Here is a 13,045-nt window from a genome sequence, read left to right on the forward strand (position 1 = left end):
GATTGAATAGTTTACTCAATGTTTGAAGGAATAGATTTGTCTCATTTTGTCTTGAATGCGATTCTAGTTTTAAGACGCTTTTTTGAGCAGCCTTTTGGATACACAGCTCCAACTGTCTTCTTTTGTTTACAGCAGTAGACAAAAGCAGTTGCTTGGTTTCGACAGGGAAAACACCGTCTATGGTAAACTGCAAGCTCTGTTTTATCCCCTCAATTGCTTCAAAAATTGACCGCTCACCTATGCTCACCATACATAAATTAAATTTTATTACACAGAACAACAAAACTTCGACAACGATCAAAACTTTCCGGAACTTCGAAAGCAAACAAACACAGTGATGTTGCTAACGCAATAATACGGACATAACCCTAAAGAGATTGACCATAGACAAAAATTTAATCTTAAAAATAATTAATTTTACAAAATGCCCAAAATACGTGTCTCTATGTATAATGTAGAACTTATCGAATTGCTTGAATTGTTTATTATTATCTGGCGAAAGTCAATGTCGACAGTCGACAGTTGCGTAAAAATTTATTTACATTTTAAAATATTCTATCGGTGTGTGGATAATAGATTCGTCAATCTTTGATTGAAGGTTGTAAACGATGTGCATATTTCGCCAAGTCATCGATGATAGTCTTCTCGTTGAGGTTTCGCGCGTTCATACTCGTATATAACGAGCTCGTTATCTCCTTTTCGCCAGACTTTCGAGGAATGCGACTACGCCGCATTTCTCCGCATTGAAAATTTCATGATGTCATACCAATCCGATCTAATAAATCATTCCGAATGTGTTCGATTTTACTTTCGATTTGTTGTTATTGTATTTTTTTTAGTTTCGTTTCGCCTCCAGTGCGAAATAGTAGTAATCTAGATTTTTGGAGAGATATATGTACATAATGACCGTCAGGCAAACCGATGACCATATATTTATGTCTAGCCTTCTGGCAAACATCTCTACAACACTTTCCATGGTGATTTTTTTCACATTGACAAATGTATCGATGAGTCATCCAACGGTTTGATTAAATTATGCAAACAGGTGTTAAAAGGATTAAGCATTTAGATTTTAATCGATTGTAATGATAATGATGATTGAAATTATCAAAAACTGAGATTAAAAAATGTCTCTTTTGATATTTAAATCTATGCCAATGTTCTAGAATAGTGTTTCACAAAGTTGTGCGTTCCGTGGTCTACTTAGGGACTACTCTAAATTAAAAAAACCTTGTGAATCCACTTGTTATCGCTTTTCACTAGGCCGATCATATTTGAATTAATTTTATACACGTATATGCTTTTCCTCAAGCATTAGTGAATGAATTCCGGAAATTCAGGTATTAAACCGTTGTCGTGACATCATAATTTGGACCGGTAATGAAAACATCAAAATATAAAAAGTTGTCTTACCATTGTCGCCTTTGGTTTTGCTGATGGACTGTCTGGAGAGAGGCGAAATTTTTTTATTATATATTTATATATATTACAGTATGTACTAATTAATGTAAAGAACGTTCTAAGCCTTTGGGTGTATACGCTTTGAATAATTAACCAATGAGGCTTAGGGTAAACGACCTTTGGTAATGCGATAAAAATTTCCATTATAAACTATCTGAAATATCTGAAAATTTAAAACCAGCAGCGTTGTTTGCATTTAAAGCTTTCGAACGGAGTGGTCACGGTTTGATTTCCACTATTATAGCTGTTGGCTAGACCTTGGTTTGTGACTCCAGGTCGATCGTTTCCTTTCAGAGTTTGCCAATTGTTTGGATTATCCTTAAAACGGTTCCTGTAAATTGGCATTTCCTTTCCAATCTCAAGCTTTTCAGCGTCTTGAAATTAGCCAATTTCTATGATAAAATGCTGCAAAATTTTCTCCATAGATGTCACTGTGGATGATGTTTGTATGAATTCGCATTGTATAGAAATGCTTATATTCAGGGCCGCGCCTAGGAGTTCGGCCGCCTGTGTGCAAACTAGAATCGGCCGCTCTTTAATTTTATCAACATTTGTATAAATCATATTGTTACGTATACTAAAAAGAGCCGCCGAGTAATTGCGATCGGATTAGGCCGGGTAGCGTCCTGAGAGACCGTGTGACCGGTGTAAGTGGTTTTAAGGATTAGCGATAAGCTAAGTGCATGAAAGATAAACAATGATTGCACTTCCCAGAATTGACCTGTTCCGCGGGAGCGAATGTCGTGGGAAGACATATCCGTACGTGACTATAACAATAGGTAAACAAATTAGACGTCGAAGATGTCCTGAGAGATCTATCCCTTATAAGGCGATACTTAGGCGATATCATGTGATTCTGGACTGAGCACTGCCAGTGCGTGTACCTCCTTAATCATCAACAAATGCTGTGAAACGACTGTTGGCCTTTTACTTGGATCCTCCACCCACCCCTACGGAACAATATTAATAAATTAAGTGAATGCGAGCAGTGCAAAAATCTTACCTTGTGAGAAATATAAATAAAAATTAACCAGAAAAACAGACCGAAAACCAAAATGTTTAGTTTTGAACAGGACCAGACGAAAAGAGAGACTTTACGTTTTCAAGTTCATTCATGAAAATATATTGTTTTTACCCCCAATCCCACATCTACGACGTTGTTCTTTCGATGACCAACCTATACTCAACATCCTTGAAGAAATACATCTGGCAATTGCAAAGATAATAGAAGATAAAAGACTATGCAGACCGAAGCTATACCTGCTATATCGATATTTCCCCGAATTATAGTTCGGATGTGTTACAAGTTGTAACTTTGCAACAGCAATCCACAAGTATACAATAATACAACTTAGGTAATAACGCCTTTATAATTCGGCCGCCTGTGTGCGTTGCACACATTTGTACATATGATAGGCGCATATTATATTATTGTATTGTATCTGTATTAATAGAATCGTCGCTTTGGAGCGATCTATAAAGGCGAGTTTACATACATGTTCGATTGAAATAAATTAAATATAACGGCATGACAACTATTCTAATTATGTAAAATGTGAAAAATCACTAAGCAGTAGTGAGTAGAGTACCGTATTTTAAACATTTTTCGATGGATTGTCTAACAGTTGCATTCACTCCACATATTCACATGTACATGTGTGAAGAGTGTAATGTAGTTGATTTCATCAACTGTCCAAATACTGCACGCTCCGGTTAAATGCATTAGTTCAAACTTCGTGTATGTAGTTCGTTAGTTTGTCGGAAGATTTTAATTGGAGCAAAGTTCATTAAAATTTCTTAATAAGATTATATACGGTGAAAATTTATAAAAGAGCAGCATGAGGAATGTGAGGATGTCTCTATCGATTTGGGTCATCTTTCGAAACACGACACATTTGACGGCGACTTCGTGCGAATAGTCACACTCGTTTGACGATTATTATTAAGTTCGTAACCGACGCTATTCAACCAGCTTAAATTGACCGAAATTTTTTGCTTTTTTTGCAGAATGACGAACCTCCGGAGATCACATACTGCGTGGTCGACCATGCGGGCACTCTATCTCTACAACCCATCACACCTACGCTACCGATGCCACCTCAAGATGAATTGGACTCCAAATTCGCAGAGCTGGTGGTAAGTTTAAGATTTCATCACCGGGTTTTTTTATTATTACTTTTATATATATCTATATATGTTGTCTTCTAGACATTCCTCTTATGCGTAGTTCAAACGCCTTAGCCCTTTGAATGCTGACCAACGCCGATCGGCGTTTTGCCAATTTTTGCCATGAAAAATACGCGAATACACAATATTTGGCACTCAAGTTCTCGTTAGTATGATAGTTATCATTAGTATGATGGACTTTTCGGCTGCCAGATGTTCCGTTATAGAGATTTTAGTGACTTTGTGAGGAGTACTTTGTGACCAGTAATCACCGAACCGTACAAATTAAACAAGAACACTACCCGCTAAGCCTTTCCAGGTAGCATTGAAAAAAATGCATTGAACATGGGTCGTGTAATCCGTGTCATTCATTTGTCAACGTTTATAAAGATTGCTTTACACCGAAATTTCTTAATTTATAACCATAGCAGAATTTATCGATGGAAATCCCTAACTGCTGAGTATTTTAGATTGTGGCTTGGCATTTAGATTTTGAGTATTAAATTTAAACAACAATGAAGAAGATGGAACTAGTTTTGGAAAAATACATTCATTAATAGACTTCTTTTGTTTATTTTATATGGTTGCAAGATACATATATACATATATACAAATATACCAGGAAGGCTTAACAGGTAAACCCCAAATGCGCCTTCCTGTTCCACATAATTATTACATAGATACATGTAAATCTAAATATCTGACATCTATGGTCAGTATATGTACATATATTACAAACATCGTATTAATACGATAAATAACTTTCATGTAACAATACGAATTTTATATTCGATAAAAAACCACAGAGAAATCTATGGTGAGCAATATGGCGAAACCTAAGATATAACAATAATTTAAAGTTCGCAACAGAAAATTGGGAAGGAAACGCCAATTTTACAGGAATCGTTTCAATGAAAATCAGAAAAATTGGCAAATTCTGATAAGAAACGATCGACCTAGACAAATCAAGGTCTGGCCAACGAGACTTAGCGGGGAATCGAACTCGTAACATCAATTACGAAATAATTCAACATTCACCACTAGACCACGTTGCTGGCAAGATATATTAGAGAGTCTAAACACACCTTTACAAAACTCGAAATCCTCAACGGTAGTTATCTAGGGTTTGTTTGGATTAGCTACAATTTTTCTATTGAATTTTCAAATAATTCTAGTTGGAAATGTTGGCGAAATTTTCAGCGTGGTGGGCTTTCAACAAAAAAGACGTCAGCACTCAAAAGGGTTAAGCTTAAGCCTTCTACAATTCCTGGAAGTTTTCTGTAACAATATATTCAAAATGGAGCATGGTTGTTAAATATACTACGTATGTGTTCAGGTCTGACGAGATTTAGGGAGATGTAGTAATTATATTTTACTGGCGAAATTATATTTGCATAGATTGAACGAATGCAATTGAACCGTTCGTTGACCAGCGTTCGCTTTGACGGGTATTTAAATTGCGACCACGCCTATGTCTAGTCGAAATAGTACCGCTGCGTATCTCAACATGACAAATGCACTTATCGCGAAGTAGAAATCAAATTCGATCTGACATTTCCATGTCTACACTGCAAAAGTCGCTGGAGCTGTGGATATGCATCGGCGCTGAGAAATTGTTGCATCTCGACAGTTGATTCGATTGCAGTTCTGGCCTTGTTGTCCTTTTTAGATAAAAGGAGGGTCAACAGTTTTGGTGAGATCATCGCTTATTTTGGTCAAGAGCGAGTGCAATGTGACACTGTGTCCCTCTCGTAGGTGGATCCTTTGTTGTAGCTTTTGGATCCTTTCTTTGGATTCTTTGATTGATTGACGTTAACCTTTAATCTCACCGCACCTCTTGCAAGAGTGTGCTGATGATAAAATAATATGAATTTAACGATTCGAACGCCGAGACTCATATCGTACATCAGTTTGTAATGATTTGGTACAGGTCATAACGTGCACTGGAGAATTCAAATTATTTGACGATAAATTGAAGATCCATTTAGATAAGGATGCTCTTAAATTTTTATACGACCACCTTTGAATAGTTTTTACGAGCGATTATGTTCACGTTCTCGGGTAAACCACGCCTTAAAATCTTCTCCGTTATATGTAGTATGGCTATTGTACAATGCTTATCTGCTCTAGATAAACTTGTTGACCCATTTGTTATATACAAATGACCTAATTAAAATTTTCGAGAATGGAATACATATGCAATTGTTGAATGTTGAAGTCGAAGATCAAAATCCCCCAGGCATATCTAGGAACAGTAAGATGATGGCACAATCTCGAAATAGATTAGGACTAGTAGAAATATCACGGGCTTTGATCGATGATTGATGTTAATTGGGCGTCTTTCTCGCAACTACATAGAAGGTCTCCGTGTGAAAGAAAGACCGGTATTTCGAAATGGTAGATGATCGATCAAACCCTTTCATCTCTGTCAGACGATTACTTTCTAGAATAGAATCCAATTCTTCCAACTGCACGTGTTTGTACATATCTGTCGCATATCTAATGGCAGATTTGTCATTTTGCTACCTATGTATGTAGATATGTAAAAGATATTAACCAAGCTGTAAAGTAGGTACCTTGATTAGAGTATTGACCTCCTTTATAAATTGGAAAATTGCTCTAATACATATATGTAGTAATATTTTACTGATTACCGTAATTGTAATGCAATTGCAATGACACGCAACTGTAATGAAGCTCAGTGATGCGCATACGGTATGATGATGCAAGTTTTTCCACGATGTTTTTGTAAATTAGATGATTTCATGTGTTATTTTTAATATTTCAGGAGGAGCTGGATCTCACCGAACCCAACAAAACGGCCATGTTGGGCTTACCGGCAACCAAAAAGTGGCAGATTTATTGCAGTCGGAGACCAGCAGGTCCTGTAGCACCAGGACAAGAAGCACCACGTGCCCCAGACGACTATGTTCTCGTCCTCCGACAGATTTTCAATGTACAAAACTATTCCAATTTTCTATCATTTATTTTAAAATAAATCTAATCCACTTAACTAATACATAATATGTTTTGCAGGTTTTGGAAGCGTTCAAAACGGTGTCGGAAGAAGAGTTGCACCAAAGAGTCACACAAACGGACGGCCTAAAAACAGCACTCAGAACATCAGCTCACAGTTTCGTGATACAATTCATCGATTTAGATGGATTACCAGCAATTTTAGACGTCTTGGAGAAGTTGGACTACAATACTGCACAAACTTCTTTGCATACTAGTCTCATCGGGTGCTTGAAAGCGTTGATGAATAACTCTGTAAGTTACCTATTATTGGTTTTTAGTTTTAGATATTGTTTCTAAGATTAAGATTTTTTATTTCAATTTTAGAATGGGCGCGCACACGTATTGTCGCATTCTTCCTGCATCAACACAATAGCACAATCACTAAACACAGAGAACATCAAAACGAAGATAGCCGCATTGGAAATCCTTGGAGCTGTCTGTTTGGTTCCCGGAGGTCACAAAAAGGTATTTTAATTTGCATATATGTATATATCTGCATTATCAAAATTGTAATTCATAATTAAACCCTCGCAACATCTTTGTATCAGGTTTTAGAGGCGATGATGCACTACCAAAAGTATGCATTTGAAAGGACTCGATTTCAAGGAATTATTAATGATTTGGATAAATCTACCGGTATATACAGAGACGAAGTCAATCTAAAAACTGCCATCATGTCTTTTATAAATGCTGTTTTAAATTATGGTCCCGGTGTCGAAAGCTTAGAGTTTCGTCTGCATTTAAGATATGAGTTCCTTATGTTGGGAATCCAACCTGGTTAGTATTCATGTACATTTTTATGAATCATATCATTTGAAAGAGTTTTATATAATCTATCATTTTATCATTTTAGTGATCGACAAGTTACGCTTGCACGAGAATGAAACGCTCGATAGACACATCGACTTCTTCGAAATGGTTCGCACTGAGGATGAGAAAGAATTGGCACGGCGTTATGACAAACAGCATGTTGACACGAAGAGTGCAACTGCAATGTTTGATATAATTCGTCGTAAAATAAGTCACACTACTGCTTATCCTCATTTACTTTCTTTGCTGGAACATTGTTTATTACTTCCATGTACGGATACATTCATTTCGATTAAAAATTAAAATAAAATTGTTGATTATGAATGTGATGTAATAAATATTATTTTTTATAGTGGAATATAATCCTCATGCTCAGCACTGGTTATTAATGGATAGAATCATACAACAAATTGTTCTTCAGACTTCAGTGAATGGTGCAAATTCAACTAGTTCCCAAGAGAATATTAATGAAAAATCTTCTACACTATCTATCAATCAATCTGAAAAAGGAACCGACTCAATACATAGCTGTGGCAAAATAAGCAATCCTGATGTAACACCGATTAATATTAATGTTGCTGAAATCGTTCAACTTCTGGCCAAAGAAGAAGAGTTAGTGGCAGCTAGAACCAAAGCAGAAACATTGGAGAAAGAAAATACTGATATGTCGGATAAATTGTCTCGCAAGGTTAACATAGTGAAGAATACACAACTGTGTGTGTTAATGATATATGTGATGTTTTATTCTGTTTTATTTATGGTTTAGGAACATGAGTTGGATCTTAGAAGCCAAGAGAAGGAAGATTTAGAAACATCTACAGCAAGATTAAAGGAACGTCTTGAAAGAGAAACTTCGGCTCATGCCGATGCAGCAGCTAAAGCAAGACAAGCTGAACATCGTGTAGCACAATTAGAACACCAAGTTAGTTTTTTGATGATTTTTACTAGATCATTCTTCAATATTTTTAATATTTTATTTAATGTTTGCACTTGTATCAATTTTTAGGTTGCTCAGGAGAGAAGTGAAAGACTTAGATTTGAAAAACTCGTCAGCGAAGGAAGTATTCCAGATGATGCAAAAGTAATTTTAAAACTAATTGTTAATTTTACTAATATATATCTTACATTTCTACGTGAAATTAATATATGGATAATTTCAGGTTATTAATTTGAAGAGTTCTTCTGGACCAGAAACTTGCTTCCAACCTCCTCCACCACCTCCTCCTACACCTCCATGTGCACCACCTCCTCCTCCCGCTGCTCCATTCTGTCCTCCACCTGTAATGCCACCTCCACCACCCAAAGAGCAGATCAAAAAGAACATTCCTCAACCCAGTAACCCATTGAAGAGTTTCAATTGGAGTAAACTACCCGATACAAAGCTTCACGGCACTGTGTGGTGTGAAATCGATGACACCAAACTATACGACACGATGGAGTTGGATGCTATTGATAAAATGTTTTGCGCATACCAAAAGAACGGAGTGGCTGTAAGATATCATTATTTAAAATCAAATTATATTTTATTAAAGAATTTTTTATAATTATACTCATATTACAGAATGATGGTTCGATTGAAGATCTCACAAAGGTTGGAACGAAGGGTCGTTCGAAAATATTGTCAGTTATCGACGGTCGCAGGGCTCAAAATTGTACAATTCTGCTTTCAAAATTGAAAATGACTGATGAGGAAATATGCAGGTTTGTACTTGATTCTGTTTGAATAGACTATTGAATTTAAGTGGTAAATAAATGTATTGATACCAATATTCTTATTTTAGAGCTATTTTATCAATGGACAGCGGCGAACAACTTCCGATTGATATGGTTGAACAACTTTTAAAATTCACACCAAGTCCCGAAGAAGCGGCTCTATTAGAAGAGCATCAAGATGAGTTGGAAAACCTGGCAAGAGCAGACCGTTTCCTATACGAAATATCCAAGTAATTTTTGTGTTGATTAATTTGGGAAGTTTATTATGTAAAATTAAATATCATTATGATTTGTTTTTAATTTAAAAATTCAGAATCCCTCATTATCGTGAAAGAGTGCGATCCATACTATTTAAGAAACGATGGGGTGGCAGTTCTGCTGAAGCAGCGGCACGTACAGCGGCCGTGCTACGTGCTTCTCGACAAGTACAACGCTCCAGACGATTACGACGACTCTTGGAAATTGTTTTGGCCCTTGGAAACTACATGAATAGGTAAAATCGTCGTAAAAATTTATTCTTATTGAGTGGTTAGTTAAATTAAATATTGTTTTGATTCTATGTTATCGGTTTTAGAGGGGCACGCGGAAATGCTTCCGGGTTCCGATTGGCTTCTTTGAACAGATTGGCTGACACGAAATCCAGTCAAGCTCGCAACATGACACTTCTTCATTATTTAGTACAAATCTTAGAAACGAAGGTATGTTTTATATGATATTTTAAAATTTACTTTAGAGAGTATCTATGTATATGATTGAGATTGATTTTTTTTTTCAGTTCAAAGATGTTTTGTTGATTGAAGAAGATTTGCCACATGTTCGTGAAGCGTCTAAAGTTTCACTTGGTCAACTGGAGAAAGACATGGCTACATTGAGAACAGGTCTCGGGGACATTCGCCGAGAGATGGATTATCACCGACAGCAGAATACGCCTAATAGTCCTGATTGTTTCTTGCCAGTTATGGAAGAATTTTACAATCAGGCTAATTGCAAATTTACTGAACTTGAAGATCAATTCCAAGTATGTTGCGAGAAACATTTGTTAACAGTGTTAAGTTTATTTTATGACACTTTTTTGTTATTTTATGACACGCATTTTGGCTTTTTTTCATTTTAGGATATGAAGTCACGATTTGAAGGTGCCGTGCGTTTGTTTGGTGAAGATGCTGCGACTGCACAACCAGAAGAATTCTTCGGTGCATTGGAAGCTTTCTTGACATCGTTGACTGAAGCTAGAGCTGAAAATGTAGCCACACGGAGACGCCAGGAGGAAGATGAAAAACGATTAAAACAAGAACAAGAGGTATTTTATATTAAAAAAAATTTAGATCTACCCACAATGTGATATAAAATATTGATGATTTTAATGGATTTTGATTTTTAATTTTAGTTGAAAAAACGAACGATGGAAAGGAAGCAAGCGTCCAGTTTACTATCGTCAGTTTCAAAATCGTTGGGCTTATCAAAGTCGAGTCATACAAATGGTCAATCGAACCATGTCAATGGTGATGCACCTCGTGATAACGTTCAGGCAAACGGACAGGCCAAGGGTGAATTTGATGATTTGATATCTGCTTTGCGAACTGGAGACGTCTTTGGTGAAGACATGGCCAAGTTTAAAAGGGCTCGTAAAGGGTCGAAAGCAAGTCAAAAGGCTGGACGCGACTCCCCGCCACGAGCTATTTGTCGTGAAGATTCCAGAGAACGAGCACAAGTCGGAGGCAGAAATTAAATGAACACCAAATAAATCAGAACACATGTAAAACTATCACAATATTACTATTGAATTCGTGAATATATTGGAAAACATGCTATTCTTCAACAATGACAAACTAAACCATGATTTGATGTTATTGGATGTATGTACATAGATGTTAACCAAATTATATACGTACGAATATGGGCTAGTTATACATATGGCTACTGGTTATAAAACTTATATTGGTTTAAATTTTTTAGACAAAATTAATTGTTTATTCAAAAAATTATAAGCAGAATCGCTTTCAATATAATTTTTATACCAAATGTATTCAGGTGAATTAATTCCTAATATACTAGCCTAAAGCTATACTTATGCATATGAATGGTTTTCAAGAACTATAAGATATGTTTTTAAAATTTATTGCAAAGACACATTGTGTCGGGTACATCAAGTGTTTTTAACTTCACTTTTTACCATATTGCCGAATTGATTCAATGTGGTTTTATCCGATACGCTCATACATATGTGCTAGCCACAAATAAAGCTCATACAAATCTATCGCAAGTATTCCTAAAATTAAATATAATATGTATATCTTTATTAAAAATATATAAGAATCAGACAATCTAGAATGTAATTCGTTTTTTGAAGTGATTACTAACTAAATGCATGTTTTAATGTATCGCAAATGAGAAATATCTACATATGTACTTGTAAACGATTTGATGTATTTTGTGATTTTTAAATGTAAACCTGATGAATTGGACAGTTGGAATTGAAGTTGTGTATTTTACAAAATTGGGGTTCCTAAATACATATACTGGGCAAAGGAAACTGATATCTTTCAGGCGTGATTGTTCAGCCATTTCTACATAAAAATATGAAAAATTGACTTGAAAAATCGAGTGGGTTTGGTGTAATTCTGTGTATTATTAAAATGCGGTTAAATGTAATTACAATTTACAATTTGCATAGAATCCCACTTGGTTTAGTTACAGTCATTTATGTACGTATGTATGTATTATTATCGATGTATGTTGTAAATTTATTGCCATATTCTATTAGACGTGTAGAGTTTAGATGAATACATGCTTATTTAGCTTATATGTGAATTTAGTACTATTGTGTTAATTTGATAACTGTGGTAACTATGTAAATCCACTCTTTTATCGAAATATATTATAGATGAAAATTGTGTAATGATTAATGTTGTTAATCAGTGAATTATTATTATAACACAATGGTACTATGAATTAAGTCTCAAAATATTTATGTATAAATATTTCACAAATTACAATACGTATGAAACCCACGTTGTGTCAAAATACTGAGATGCAAAATTACAAGTTTGTACGAGTGGTTTTTATATTTTGATTTTATATTATTGTAACTCGTTGAAAAATATTTACATATTAGCTGAACATTCATTAACATGTATATTTATCATTTTATCATTAAAATTAACCGTATGTGAAGTTGTGTATATTTAATTGAATAGTTAGTAGATCTTGAATAAAAACTTATTGTTATTTATTGTATATTATTTAACATATATTGAATGCAAGGGTGTGTCATGCACATGTAACCACTCATTTTAATATTTGACGACTGAGGTTTGTTACATTTAATCGTGAATGTTGTAGCGGAAAAGTATAATACATATAATAATAAATATATATTCAAAATGTTGGAAAATTGTTAAGGTTAAAATTATTATGGCACTTCGCTTAATTTTCAATTATTTTATTATAATTTCAATCAAATGTTTCATTATACAATTTCATTAACAAATTTACGTACTAAAATTTTTTATACTTAAGATATAAGACGTTTAGCTGCAGTGAATTGAATGTTGTACATACGATTAGTGTTTTTGATCCATATTTGTATACTGATATTTCAACAGTACTTTTGAAACATTTATAACACATTTTATACAATAGCGTGTAAATTTTTTGTATGTTAAAATAATTCTTCTCACTTTTTGGTAGCACTTTTTATTTAAATTGCAAAACATATTTAATTTTGGAATAGTCTTAGATTGATATTATTTAAAATCTTTTACACTTTTTGTTACGTCATAGAGTGATATTGAATTGACGGTTAATTGTAATGGAGTATTTGCATTAGTGAATATGATAGGTGAATTGCCTACCTTTATAATAGGATTTTAATATC

The 13,045-nt window shown here is 34.8% G+C and overlaps 1 protein-coding gene across 2 annotated transcripts in view; it reads left to right on the plus strand.

Moving 5' to 3' along the window:
* The window catches only part of DAAM (disheveled-associated activator of morphogenesis-like protein), a 98,160-nt gene extending 85,766 nt beyond the window's left edge, over positions 1 to 12,394 (plus strand). For both annotated transcript variants that reach the window (XM_077436897.1, XM_077436896.1), the window contains 17 exons: positions 3,469 to 3,597; positions 6,416 to 6,583; positions 6,664 to 6,897; positions 6,970 to 7,110; positions 7,194 to 7,422; positions 7,499 to 7,726; positions 7,809 to 8,143; positions 8,222 to 8,377; positions 8,462 to 8,536; positions 8,616 to 8,945; positions 9,017 to 9,156; positions 9,237 to 9,398; positions 9,482 to 9,661; positions 9,743 to 9,866; positions 9,944 to 10,186; positions 10,283 to 10,468; positions 10,556 to 12,394. In XM_077436897.1, coding sequence (XP_077293023.1) covers positions 3,553 to 3,597; positions 6,416 to 6,583; positions 6,664 to 6,897; positions 6,970 to 7,110; positions 7,194 to 7,422; positions 7,499 to 7,726; positions 7,809 to 8,143; positions 8,222 to 8,377; positions 8,462 to 8,536; positions 8,616 to 8,945; positions 9,017 to 9,156; positions 9,237 to 9,398; positions 9,482 to 9,661; positions 9,743 to 9,866; positions 9,944 to 10,186; positions 10,283 to 10,468; positions 10,556 to 10,897 — 3,318 coding nt within the window. In that variant the 5' untranslated portion in view covers positions 3,469 to 3,552 and the 3' untranslated portion in view covers positions 10,898 to 12,394. The remainder of the gene's footprint in view (positions 1 to 3,468; positions 3,598 to 6,415; positions 6,584 to 6,663; positions 6,898 to 6,969; positions 7,111 to 7,193; positions 7,423 to 7,498; positions 7,727 to 7,808; positions 8,144 to 8,221; positions 8,378 to 8,461; positions 8,537 to 8,615; positions 8,946 to 9,016; positions 9,157 to 9,236; positions 9,399 to 9,481; positions 9,662 to 9,742; positions 9,867 to 9,943; positions 10,187 to 10,282; positions 10,469 to 10,555) is intronic.
* Positions 12,395 to 13,045: the final 651 nt, after the last annotated feature.

Source organism: Arctopsyche grandis, chromosome 8 (genome assembly GCF_051622035.1).
Source record: "Arctopsyche grandis isolate Sample6627 chromosome 8, ASM5162203v2, whole genome shotgun sequence".
NCBI lineage: Eukaryota > Metazoa > Arthropoda > Insecta > Trichoptera > Hydropsychidae > Arctopsyche > Arctopsyche grandis.